The sequence below is a fragment of the Coregonus lavaretus genome (assembly GCF_964263955.1).
Source record: "Coregonus lavaretus genome assembly, chromosome: 21".
NCBI classification, from domain to species: domain Eukaryota; kingdom Metazoa; phylum Chordata; class Actinopteri; order Salmoniformes; family Salmonidae; genus Coregonus; species Coregonus lavaretus.
The window spans coordinates 17,390,793-17,403,289 of NC_140008.1; the positions used below are offsets into that span (position 1 = coordinate 17,390,793).

General features: G+C 46.5%; 1 protein-coding gene across 1 annotated transcript in view; it reads left to right on the top strand.

Moving 5' to 3' along the window:
* LOC311148424 (C3 and PZP-like alpha-2-macroglobulin domain-containing protein 8) overlaps positions 1–12,497 on the top strand; it is a 71,245-nt gene that overhangs the window by 46,604 nt on the left and 12,144 nt on the right. The window contains exons 28-34 of the mRNA XM_084185392.1: positions 3,917–4,073; positions 4,242–4,316; positions 5,785–5,950; positions 6,113–6,199; positions 6,329–6,465; positions 6,693–6,848; positions 9,639–9,701. Coding sequence (XP_084041518.1) covers positions 3,917–4,073; positions 4,242–4,316; positions 5,785–5,950; positions 6,113–6,199; positions 6,329–6,465; positions 6,693–6,848; positions 9,639–9,701 — 841 coding nt within the window. The remainder of the gene's footprint in view (positions 1–3,916; positions 4,074–4,241; positions 4,317–5,784; positions 5,951–6,112; positions 6,200–6,328; positions 6,466–6,692; positions 6,849–9,638; positions 9,702–12,497) is intronic.

Below are 12,497 nucleotides of genomic sequence, written 5' to 3' on the forward strand. Positions count from 1 at the left end.
TAGGCTTTGTTACTTTGGTCCCAGCTCTCTGCAGGTCATTCACTAGGTCCCCCCGTGTGGTTCTGGGATTTTTGCTCACCGTTCTTGTGATCATTTTGACCCCACGGGGTGAGATCTTGCGTGGAGCCCCAGATCGAGGGAGATTATCAGTGGTCTTGTATGTCTTCCATTTCCTAATAATTGCTCCCACAGTTGATTTCTTCAAACCAAGCTGCTTACCTATTGCAGATTCAGTCTTCCCAGCCTGGTGCAGGTCTACAATTTTGTTTCTGGTGTCCTTTGACAGCTCTTTGGTCTTGGCCATAGTGGAGTTTGGAGTGTGACTGTTTGAGGTTGTGGACAGGTGTCTTTTATACTGATAACAAGTTCAAACAGGTGCCATTAATACAGGTAACGAGTGGAGGACAGAGGAGCCTCTTAATGAAGAAGTTACAGGTCTGTGAGAGCCAGAAATCTTGCTTGTTTGTAGGTGACCAAATACTTATTTTCCACCATAATTTGCAAATAAATTCATTAAAAATCCTACAATGTGATTTTCTGGAGAAAAAAAATCTCAATTTGTCTGTCATAGTTGACGTGTACCTATGATGAAAATTACAGGCCTCTCTCATCTTTTTAAGTGGGAGAACTTGCACAATTGGTGGCTGACTAAATACTTTTTTCCCCAGTGTATGTATACACTGTTATTGTGCTGGAGGTAATGAAAATGAGGTTGAAAAGTGGTGGAATTGCCCTTTAACGGAAAAAGTGTTGTGCTTTTCGACATGCCCTACAAACTGGAACTTGGGCATGTCTTGTCCAAAGCAATTTAATTACTGCTCCGGTGTAATTAGTAATACCATTAAACTTTTGCATGAAAACCCTTCAAACCTCTGTATGCGGAAAGAGGATATTAAGAAGATATGAAGTGTAACGGTTATAGTAGTGTAGGCGTTGGTTCTGGAGCCATGGGCAACACGGCAGCACCCAGATGTTAAACCTTATGTAAACCTGTAGCAACAAACACTTTTTTAATCCATCAGCTTGGTGCTTATATGTCAGAACAACCCACTTTTTATTTGGGCTCCAGAGTTAATCATTAGCACAGGTCATTTAAGGGCAGGTTAACAGTGCTCTTAATGCAGTGTTAATGTATTCCAGCTTGTAAAAATGTATCTGAGTGGAAATTACAGGGCCTAATGAAAAGATTGTACATAATGACACAGGCTCTGTCCGGTAATACCGGGTCTGGGTGATGCCAAGGCTTTTAGCCCTACTTTGCTCTGGTCTCTGTGGGTTGAACCTTGGGACACAGAGCTAAGGATGAGGATGGGCTGGTTCTCATCACTACCCCCTGCCTGCCTCTCAGGCAGATACAGATGCTCTGTGTGTGTGTGATTGTGATTGTGTGTGTGATTGTGAGTGTTTGTGTGTGTGTCTCTGTGTGTTAAGGGGGGTGGTGTTGGGATATGTCAAGATGCCTTTGCAGGGGTGGGGGTGCTGTGGTGGGCCCTGGACCGGACCTGGCAGCCCCTCTTCCGGCATCGCTCGCATACCTGCCTCCGTCTGGATCCAATGAGAGCCACATGCTGGTGTAATCTGCAGAAACCCCGCCACCACCACCGCCCCTTCAATCCCTGTAGCCTACTTAATACCCTGGCCTGGGGTAAATATGCAGCCTAATGGAAGCTCCATACTCTGGGCCTGTTAGTGGTGCCTGGTTAGATACAGACAGGACATGTTAAGGCTGGCATGAAGTGGAACAGATAGCAGAGAACTAACTAATACTGTGTTGTGTTAAACCATTTATTTCCACTCCAATGCCAAACAGGCATGGTGCGGAACGAGGGTGAATATAGCAGGAATGTGGTGTTTGTATCAAGCCAGATCTTAGATAACTGGGTGCTTGGTTGATAGATGTTTACATGTTGAATGGTTGTTATCGCTTTGTGCTTGGACGTGGTAACCCCTTCTCTTCCATTTACATATTACAGACACTCTTATCCAGAGCGACTTACAGTTAGTGAGTGCATACATTATTTTGTAATTATATATATATTTTTTTTCATACTGGCCCCCCGTGGGAAACAAACCCACAACCCTGGCGTTGCAAACGCCATGCTCTACCAACTGAGCTACATCCCTGCCGGCCATTCCCTCCCCTACCCTGGACGACGCTGGGCCAATTGTGCGCCGCCCCATGGGTCTCCCGGTCGAGGCCGGCTACGACAGAGCCTGGATTCGAACCAGGATCTCTAGTGGCACAGCTAGCACTGCGATGCAGTGCCTTAGACCACTGCGCCACTCTCACACACACTGCTATTAAAGCCCTGGTGTGTGTCCATATAGTTTTACCACAAACAGAGCACTCTATCATTCATCCAAACTAAAACTGACTGCAGAAACAACTGGAAGAGAACCAGGGCCATCTGTTGCCTTTAAGACTTTGAGGAACCGGAACGATACATTTGTATCTATCTTTACTTTGAAGATTTAACATCTTCTGTTTGGACTTCTATAGAAAACCTCTGTCTATTTATGACCAACTTTTTGCAAGTACTACTCAAACAATAAATCCGTTATAAAACCTGCATTAAAATAACCAGTAGCCAGGGAATTTATCATGTTGTGGCGTTGTTAACATGGGACTTATTTGTCAGTAAGTCTTGGTCGTTCCTATAGGCAATTATAAAAACCTTGGTTCCAACTTCTATTGACGTTCCAGGATCCAGCTCCAATGTGCTGTTCTGAATGACCTCTGTGTGCCATCCATAACAACATGTCAACAACTTCCCCAAACTCCAATAAGGGAGTGGAAGCCCGCAGAGATGGAGGGAGGTAGGGAGTGACTTCAGCAGGCCAGTGGAGGAAGCAGCCCGGTCTCTGGCGTTTACTCGCCCACTAAATCATCTTTACGCTACCCAGCACCTCTTCCTGGGGCCTGGCAGTTAAAGCCGGTGACACAATATTACTTAACATTATAAAAATTCCTGCTGGCTTAAGGCTCCATCCCTGCTGCCTCTCTGGGGAGACATAACTTCCAGGGCACAGCAAGGGAAGATTTAATACCGTGGTTTATGGGAGAGATTTTTTTCTTACTCTCTCTTGGCTTGTTCCTTGAGTTACGGCCCAAATGTATGTTTGAGAAAAAAAAAACATGGTTTATTTATTTATTTCCACACTTTTTATGGTAAGCAGCTTGTCTCATCATTTGGCTGCTCTGGGGAGGATGCTGTAATGGAATGGCGGTCTGTAATTAAAGGGCATTGGCCGGAGTGTGCAGTTTTCACGGAGGGCAGTTGTTTATGTATGACCGTGTGTTTATTAGCCTAGACGGGTCCCTCAGCCATCACCATTGGCCTCTCTGTGGGTCTGGGGTCTGATTCCCGCTGTGATTCCAGTTCAGAAACTCCAGGTCACACACTGTTGCTGGACATTAGGAATACCAACCCTGGGGATGGCTGTTTGTAGAAGTTCTGAATGTTTTCGGGATATTTCAGCATGCAGAAAAATACTTGATTTGGCTTTGTGAAAGTCTTCGTTCTTGAGACTAAGAAGCTGCTGGATCCTGTGGTGACAATCAGCATTTTGCCCACTCCTCCTCCATCTTCCCATCTTTCATCTTCATCTGCTCTCCCTCGCTCTGTACCCCCCCATCAGTCTGTCTGTTTTTGCCTGACAGGGTTTTAAAGTAGTTTGATCTTCTCAGCATGATGTGGCATGTAACAGCTGCCATCTCACTCATCCTTGTTTCTGTTTAGAGATTTAAAATATGTGACTGGTTGGGGAATATTTCACCACATTTAAATGGTTTATGTGAACTCTGATGTGAAGTTTGATAAGTATTTTTGAACGATATGTCAGCACATGCTTGAAAGAGACCCAATCCCTCCCTCCCTCCCTCTCTGTCTCTTCCCTTTTTCTCACTCCTCTCCAGGCTGACAGCGTTTGTGTTGAAATCCTTTGCTCAGTCTCGTGGGTTCATCTTCATTGACCCAGAGGAGCTGCGTGCTGCCAAGGCCTGGCTCATCAACCACCAGAGAGAGGAGGGCTCCTTCCCTGCCATGGGACGCATTCTCAACAAAGACTTGCAGGTGCGTGCGTAGGTGTGTGTGTGTGTCTGTATTGTGTAACAGGAGACTGGTCTGGTGGTGATGCCTGACATGGTGACCCAGAACCATAGACAGAGTGGAGGGATGTACACGGACCAGATGTGTGTGTGTCCATAGGCACCATTAACCAGTGTTATTCTCCATGTAAAGGGAGGAATCCATGGAAAGATCTCGTTGACGGCGTACGTGGTTGCAGCCCTACTGGAGACAGGAATATCTACAGAGGTAAGAGGATCAGTGGGGGGGACAGTATTCCTCAAGGGGTGAATCCTAACCTGACATTTATATGTGGATGTAAATCAGACTTTCAGTGAATATTTCAGGCTCAGACCTAATAACAGGCTGTGTGTGTGTGTGTCAGAGAAGGCTAGTGGGAGGAGCTATAGGAGGACAGGCTCATCGTAATGGCTGGAATGGAATAAATGGAACGGAGTAAAACATGTGGTTTCTATATGTTTGATGTGGTTGATACTATTCCTTTCCAGCCAATACAATGAGCCCGTCCTTCTATAGCTCCTCCCACCAGCTTCCTCTGGTGTGTGTGTGTGTATGCGTGCGCGTGCGTAACTGTGTGTTTGCCGGTACATTCCCATCAGCACCAAAGATAGAAGTTCTGGCACGGCGCCCCCTCATATTTGTTATGCTCCAGTGGCGGTAATCTAATATCTAATCCCTGGCTGACTGCATCAAGAGATTTATGAGGAGGACATGCAGAGACAATGATGCCTGTGGAAGGTAGGACACCCCGGCCACATTCCTGTCACTGTGTACCTCGCCATGCTCTTTCCCTGGTGCTGAACCCGAGACGACGTGTTCACCGGCCTGTTAAACCCTCTGTAATGTTCTTTGAAGCAACACCTTCGGACACACTGGCAGTTGAACATTTTGTCATGGTCGCTCTTGTAAAAAGAGATCTTTGGCTATTGAAAGGTAGCAGTGTCCTTTATTTTAAGTGCGGTAGGTCCTTTATCTGCCAAATACATTGTTGCAGAAGAATGTTGCTGTTTATGTGGACAGGGAGTGAGTCCATGTAATGTTTATGCTTCTCCTACAGTGAGTGTGTTGCCAATACCAATGTTAAACCCCAGATTGTTATTGTGTCAGCTCTCAATTCATTCATGCACAGTATTTCTTCACTCTGGCTCCCTTCCATCCATCTCCCTCCCCCTTCACCAAACCCCCCTCTTCTCTTCCAGTCTTCCTATCCTTCCCTATCTATCCTGAAGGGCTCTCCAGAGAATCAGGCCGCTAAAACTGATACCAAGTATAAAAGGATACTTGACATCAAAGCAAAACTCCTTCCTCCTTACAAATTCAGTTAATTAAAAGATGACTAGACGGACTAAAGTGAGTGGCTGTTGAAGTCTCTTCTGAGTGCGCTCAGGAAAAGGGCACATCTGGAAAAGATGAAAGTGCTCCTACCTTTAATGGCTAAGATCATGTTTATTTGCCTTTTGATAAGCAGCACAACTGAGTTGGGGAGTATGAGTTGGAACAGTACAGATCTTGAAGATTCAGCAAAGATCAAATATGCCTGACTTAAGCGAAAGATGAATACGGATGGAGGGAAGGTGTTGTGGAGAGAGGTGTATCCATTACTCTTACCAAGGTTTGGTCTGTGTGCGCACACATGTGCGACATGTGTTAGCACACGTGTGTGTGTGTGTATATAATTGTGTGTACTCTTCCCCAGGAGGAGAAGATTGCTGTGGCCAAGGCAATGGGATTCCTGGAGAGTAACACATACTCAGCTGATGACCCGTACACCACAGCCCTGTCTTCCTACGCCCTGGCCCTGTTACGAAGCCCCTACGCTTCCCTCGCCCTCCGACGCCTCAACCACATGGCCATCACACAAGGTACTCAGCTGTAAGGAACTGATCTCATATCAGTTTGTTTGCCTACCAATTCATATTAAACACTAAACTGACATGACAGCTCCACTGTTCTTTCTCACACTGTTTCTTACACTTTTCTCTCTCTCCATTTCCTTCTTTCTCTTTCTTCTCTCTTTCAATCAGACGGCTTCACCCACTGGAGTCTGACAGGCAGCACGGTGACAGATGAGGACACCTTCATGGGCTTTAGTGACGGTCTTTCTCAGTCAGGTAGACTGTCTCGCCTGCTGTGGCCAAAGCAAGACTATCCTCTATGACTGATTATGAATTTTAGTATTAGTGTGAGTGTCTGGTGGCTGTCTAGTGTTTTGCATGCTAATAGTCTCCTCCGTGTCCCAGTGGTGTCAGCGGAGGTGGAGATGACAGCATACGGCCTGCTGACCTACACCCTACTGGGTGACGTGGCCTCCGCCCTGCCTGTGGTCAAGTGGCTCTCCCAGCAGAGGAACGCCCTCGGGGGTTTCTCCTCCACACAGGTACCCCTCACAAGCCTCTCCGCCTCTTTGTCCAAAGCATTCTCCAAAATGTGGTTGTATTTTTCCTTTATTTTACCAGGTTACCCTCACTGACATTTCAATTATCTTTTAGAAGAGAGAACTAGCTCACCAAAGTATATCTGAAACAACTGGTAACTAACTGGTCATCTGGTCAGTCTGTGTCCATAGCCTCCTTCTAATAACTGTCTGTCTATCCTCTTTCCTAGGACACGTGTGTAGCTCTTCAGGCGTTGTCTGAGTACGCCATCCTGTCATACGTGGGAGGAGTCAACCTGACCATCTCTCTGGCCTCTACCAACCTGGACTTCCAGGAGAGCTTTGAACTGCACCGCGACAACCAAAAGATCCTGCAGAGCGCCTCGGTAAAGAGTAGGGTCATGTTGCTCTTAGACTCCCATAATGGTTAAGGTTTGGATTGGAGGAAGGTAATCTGATCCTAGATCTGTGCCTAAGGGCATCTTCTTTCTGAGGTAAACACTCTTGCTCAGGTAGTTAAGGGACCCCTACTTGACCAGAATACACACTACACACATAAACTAAAGTTACACAATTGTCCATTTTCAATTATGAAAGGTATCTTAAATAACATCCACAAAGTCAATGCAGTTGAGGATAACAAGGAGACTTTATCTAAGCAATGGAATGTGTTTCCCAGTGAATGAACCAGTGAGTGTGTTCAGGCTGTGCGTCGACATTTCCTTCTCCTCCCCACAGTGAGGGAGTAGCTCAGGTAAGGGCTTGAACTTCTGTTCCCTCTGCCAGGCATGTAATTATCTGCCCTAATCAGCTGTGTCAGTTTAATTGGGGGTAATTTAGCTGTGCTGGTTAGTGGCTAGGCTATTTGACTGCTGCTGCTTAGATCTACAGCATTCAAATAAAATAAAATTGTATTTGTCACATGCGCCGAATACAACAGGTGTAGAGCTTACTGTGAAATATTTACTTACAAGCCCTTAACCAACAATGCAGTTAAGAAAATAGAGTTAAGAAAATATTTACTAAATAAACTCAAGTTTTAAAAAACGGAAGCAAACGAAATGGGGATAAAAATACCTGAATTTGTCCAATAGAAACTTGTTTGCAACTGTTGGACTAATGTTCTCACCCTAGATAATCTAGATGCAGGCAAGAGTGTGCAAGGCGGTATTGAATGTGTCACTGTCTGTCCATGTGTCACTGTCTTCTCTCGACCTGTGTGCACCTACGTTGTAAACATAAATTCATAGGCTAGGTTGTAGAAACCTCATGATGGGTATAGGGAAAATTCGAATATCATGTAGTAGCCTAAACCTATCGATGTTACATTGAACTGGGTGAATGGAATATGAATGACAGTCATCGAATATGCTGTAATAGAAATAAGGCCATGATCCTGAAAGAGTCCTCCCTCATCATAAACGGCACTGACTGCCACTGTGCTAAGTACAGGGGGTACTGGTACCGAGTCAATGTGCGGGGGTACAGGTTAGTCAAGGTCATTTGTACATGTAGGTAGGGGTAAAGTGACTATGCATAGATAATAAACAGTGAGTAGCAACAGTGTAAAATGTAAATAGTCCGGGTGGCCATTTGATTAATTGTTCAGCAGTCTTATGGCTTGGGGGTAGAAGCTGTTAAGGAGCCTTTTGGACGTAGACTTGGCGCTCCGGTACTGCTTGCCATGCGGTAGAAGAGAGAACAGTCTATGACTTGGGTGACTGGAGTCTTTGACAATTTTTTGGGCCTTCCTCTGACAACGCCTAGTATATAGGTCCTGGATGGCAGGAAGCTTGGTCCCAGTGATGTACTGGGCCGTACGCACTACCCTCTGTAGTGCCTTACGGTCGGATGCCGAGCAGTTGCCATACCAGGCGGTGATGCAACCGGTCAGGATGCTCTCGATGGTGCAGCTGTAGAACTTTTTAAGGATCTGGAGACCCATGCCAAATCTTTTCAGTCTCCTGAGGGGGAAAAGGCATTGTCGTGCCCTCTTCACGACTTTCTTGGTGTGTATGGACCATTATAGTTTGTTGGTGATTTGGACACCAAGGAACTTGAAACTCTCAACCCGCTCCACTACAGCCCCGTCGATGTGAATGGGGGCGTATTCGGCCCTCCCACCACACTGCCAGGTCTCTGATCTCCTCCCTATAAGCTGTCTCATCATTGTCGGTGATCAGGCCTACGACCGTTGTGTCGTCAGCAAACTTAATGATGGTGTTGGAGTCGTGCTTGGCCATGCAGTCAAGATGTGTTGTTGCCTTACCCCCTGGGGGCGGCCCGTCAGGAAGTCCAGGATCCAGTTGCAGAGGGAGGTGATTAGTCCTAGGGTCCTAAGCTTAGTGATGAGCTTTGTGGACACTATGTTGTTGAACGCTGAGCTGTAGTCAATGAACAGCATTCTCACATAGGTGTTCCTTTTGTCCAGGTGGGAAAGGGCAGTGTGGAGGGCGATAGAGATTGTGTCATCTGTGGATCTGTTGCGGCGGTATGCGAATTGGAATGGGTCAAGGGTTTCCAGGATGATGGTGTTGATGTGACCCATGACCAGCCTTTCAAAGCACTTCATGGCTACCGACGTGAGTGCTACTTTACCTTCACTTTCTTGGGCACAGGGACTATGGTGGTCTGCTTGAAACAAACATGTAGGTATTACAGACTCGGTCAGGGAGAGGTTGAAAATGTCAGTGAAGACACTTGCCAGTTGGTCCGTGCATGCTCAGAGTACACGTCCTGGTAATCCGTCTGGCCCCGCCTTGTGAATGTTGACCTGTTTAAAGGTCTTGCTCACATCGGCTACGGAGAGTGTGATCACACAGTCGTCCGGAACAGCTGGTGCTCTCATGCATGCTTCAGTGTTGCTTGCCTCGAAGCGAGCATAAAAGGCATTTAGCCCATCAGGTAGGCTTGCGTCACTGGGCAGCTTGTGGCTGGGTTTCCTTTTGTAGTCCGTAATAGTTTGCAAGCCCTGACACATCTGACGAGCGTCAGAGCTGGTGTAGTAGGATTCAATCTTAGTCCTGTATTGACGATTTGCCTGTTTATGGTTTGTCTCTCTAACCCACTCTCTCTCACCCCACTCCCACCCCTTCTCTCTCTCAACCCCAATCTCCCTTTCTTCCTCTCTCTCTCTCTCGCTCTGTCTCTCTCTCCCTTCCCTCCTCTCTCTGCAGATTCCCAGTATTCCCACAGGGCTGTTTGTCAGTGCTAAAGGCGAGGGCTGCTGTCTCATGCAGGTACGTTACTCCCCCTTCTATAATTTTATCCTTCACTCACACTGTGAATCCTCCAGAGGGGAAAAGCCAGTGCATTCCCATGACTCATTGCTCTAATGCCCAAATTCCTGTCTGTAAATCGGAATGATCTGGTAAAACGTAGGGAATTATTCAGCAGGGACTGTTCGTTCCTCAATTACACTGGATAAGATGCTGTTTTCCCTGTACCTTGTCACTAAAACAGAAGGCTATTTGAGGCCAGGGTGCATAAACAACTACTGGGGGGAGTTTCCTTGTTCAGCTTCCTGCTCTAGATAGAACACAGCGTTCCTCCTCTCCTCACTTCGCCTCTCCTGCATGTTTAGAAGAGCCTGTCAACCTTAACCCTCTTCACATGACAGGTGATCATTATACTGGTCTCAAATGGGTTCTGTGATCCTTCAGATAACTGACTAACAGTTATTGGATCCTTTGAAAAAGGACAGAAAGCTTATAAGCGTAATGCTGCAGTGTAATCCGTGCAGCAGGTAGCCTAGCGGTTAGAGCGTTAGGCCAGTAACCGAAAGGTCGCTAATTCGAATCCCTGAGCCGACAAGGTGAAAAATCTGTTGATGTGCCCTTGAGCAAGGCACTTAATTGCTCCAGGATAATGATAATGGCAGGCCCTGGCTGTGACCCCACTCTCCAAGGGTGTCTCAGGGAGAGTTGGGATATGCAAAAAAAACATATTTCCAATTCACACATGCATATTAATACACGTGTAAAACAGGACAGATATAAGCACCCAGCAAATGATGATTATTACATATATAGACTGAGTATATCAAACATTAGGAACACTTTCCTAATATTGAGTTCCACCCAGCCCCCCCCCTCCCCCTTTGCCCTCAGAACAATTTGTGGGGCATGGACTCTACAAGGTGTCGAAAGCGTTCCACAGGGATGCTGGCCCATGTTAACTCCAATGCTTCCCACAGTTGAGTGAAGTTAGCTGGATGTCCTTTGGGTGGTGGACCATTCTTGATACACATGGGAAACTGTTGAGGATGAAAACCCCAGCAGCGTTGCAGTTGTTGACACAAACCTGTGCGCCTGGCATCTACACTATATATATAAAAAGTATGTGGGCACCCCGTGAAATTAGTGGATTCAGCTACTTCAGCCACACCCATTGCTGACAGGTGTATAAAATCGAGCACACAGCCATGCAATCTCCACAGACAAACATTGGCAGTAGAATGGCCTTACTGAGGAGCTCAGTGACTTTCAACGTGGCACCGTCATAAGGATGCCACCTTTCCAACAAGTCAGTTCGTCACATTTCTGCCCTGCTAGTGCTGTTATTGTGAAGTGGAAATGTCTAGGAGCAACAACGGCTCAGCCGCGAAGTGGTAGGCCAAACAAGCTCACATAACGGGACCGCAGAGCGCTGAAGCGTGTAGCGCGTAAAAATAATCTGTCCTCGGTTGCAACACTCAATACCGAGTTCCAAACTGCCTATGGAAGCAATGTCAGCACAATAGCCGTTCGTCGGGAGCTTCATGAAATGGGTTTCCATGGCCGAGCAGCCGCACACAAGCCTAAGATCCCCATGCGCAATGCCAAGCGTCGGATGCCAGGAGAACGCTACCTGCCTGAATGCATAGTGCCAACTGTAAAGTTTGGTGGAGAAGGAATAATGGTCTGGGGCTGTTTTTCATGATTCGGGCTAGGCCCCTTAGTTCCAGTGAAGGGAAATCTTAACGCTACAGCATACAATGACATTCTAGATGATTCTGTTCTTCTAACTTTGTGGCAACAAAGGCCCTTTCTGTTTCAGCATGACAATGCCCCCGTGCACGACTCCTGTAGCTCAGTTGGTAGAGCATGGCGCTTGCAACACCAGGGTTGTGGGTTCGTTTCCCACGGGGGGCCAGTATGAAAAATGTATGCACTCACTAACTGTAAGTCGCTCTGGATAAGAGCGTCTGCTAAATGACTAAAATGTAAAATGTGCACAAAGCGAGGTCCATACAGAAATGGTTTGTCGAGATCGGTGTGGAAGAACTTGACTGGCCTGCACAGAGCCCTGACTTCAACCCCATTGAACACCTTTGGGATTAATTGGAACGCCGACTGCGAGCCAGGCCTAACCGCCCAACATCAGTGCTCGACCTCACTAATGCTCTTGTGGCTGAATGGAAGCAAGTCCCCGCAGCAATGTTCCAACATCTAGTGGAAAGCCTTCACAGAAGAGTGGAGGCTGTTATAGCCGCAAAGGGGGGACCAACTCCATTCGATGAGCAGGTGTCCACATACTTTTGGTCATGTAGTGTACTACCTTACCCTGTTCAAAGGCACTTAAATATTTTGTCTTGACATTCATTCTCTGAATGGCACATGTACACAAACCATGAGAGGAACCAGCTTCTGAGGGGTGGCCAGTCCTCTTCTAGCTGTGCCGGTGGAGATTATAAGAGTACACTGCAATTAAGTCTAGATCGTTCTTCAAGATGTTAAAACGTTCATAGATGACCAGCAGGGTAAAATAATAATCACAGTGGTTATAGAGGGTGCAGCAGGTCAGCACCTCAGGAGTAAATGTCAGTTGGCTTTTAATAGCCGAGCATTGAGAGTGAGAGTGAGAGTGAGAGAGAGAGAAATTTAGACTCTGCATGCAGAATTCTGCAAAAATATCCTCAGTGTACAACAAAAAACACCAAATAATGCATGCAGAGCAGAATTAGGCCGATATCCGCTAATTATCAAAATCCAGAAAAGAGCTGTTAAATTCTATAACCACTTAAAAGGAAGCGATTCCCAAACCTTCCATAACAA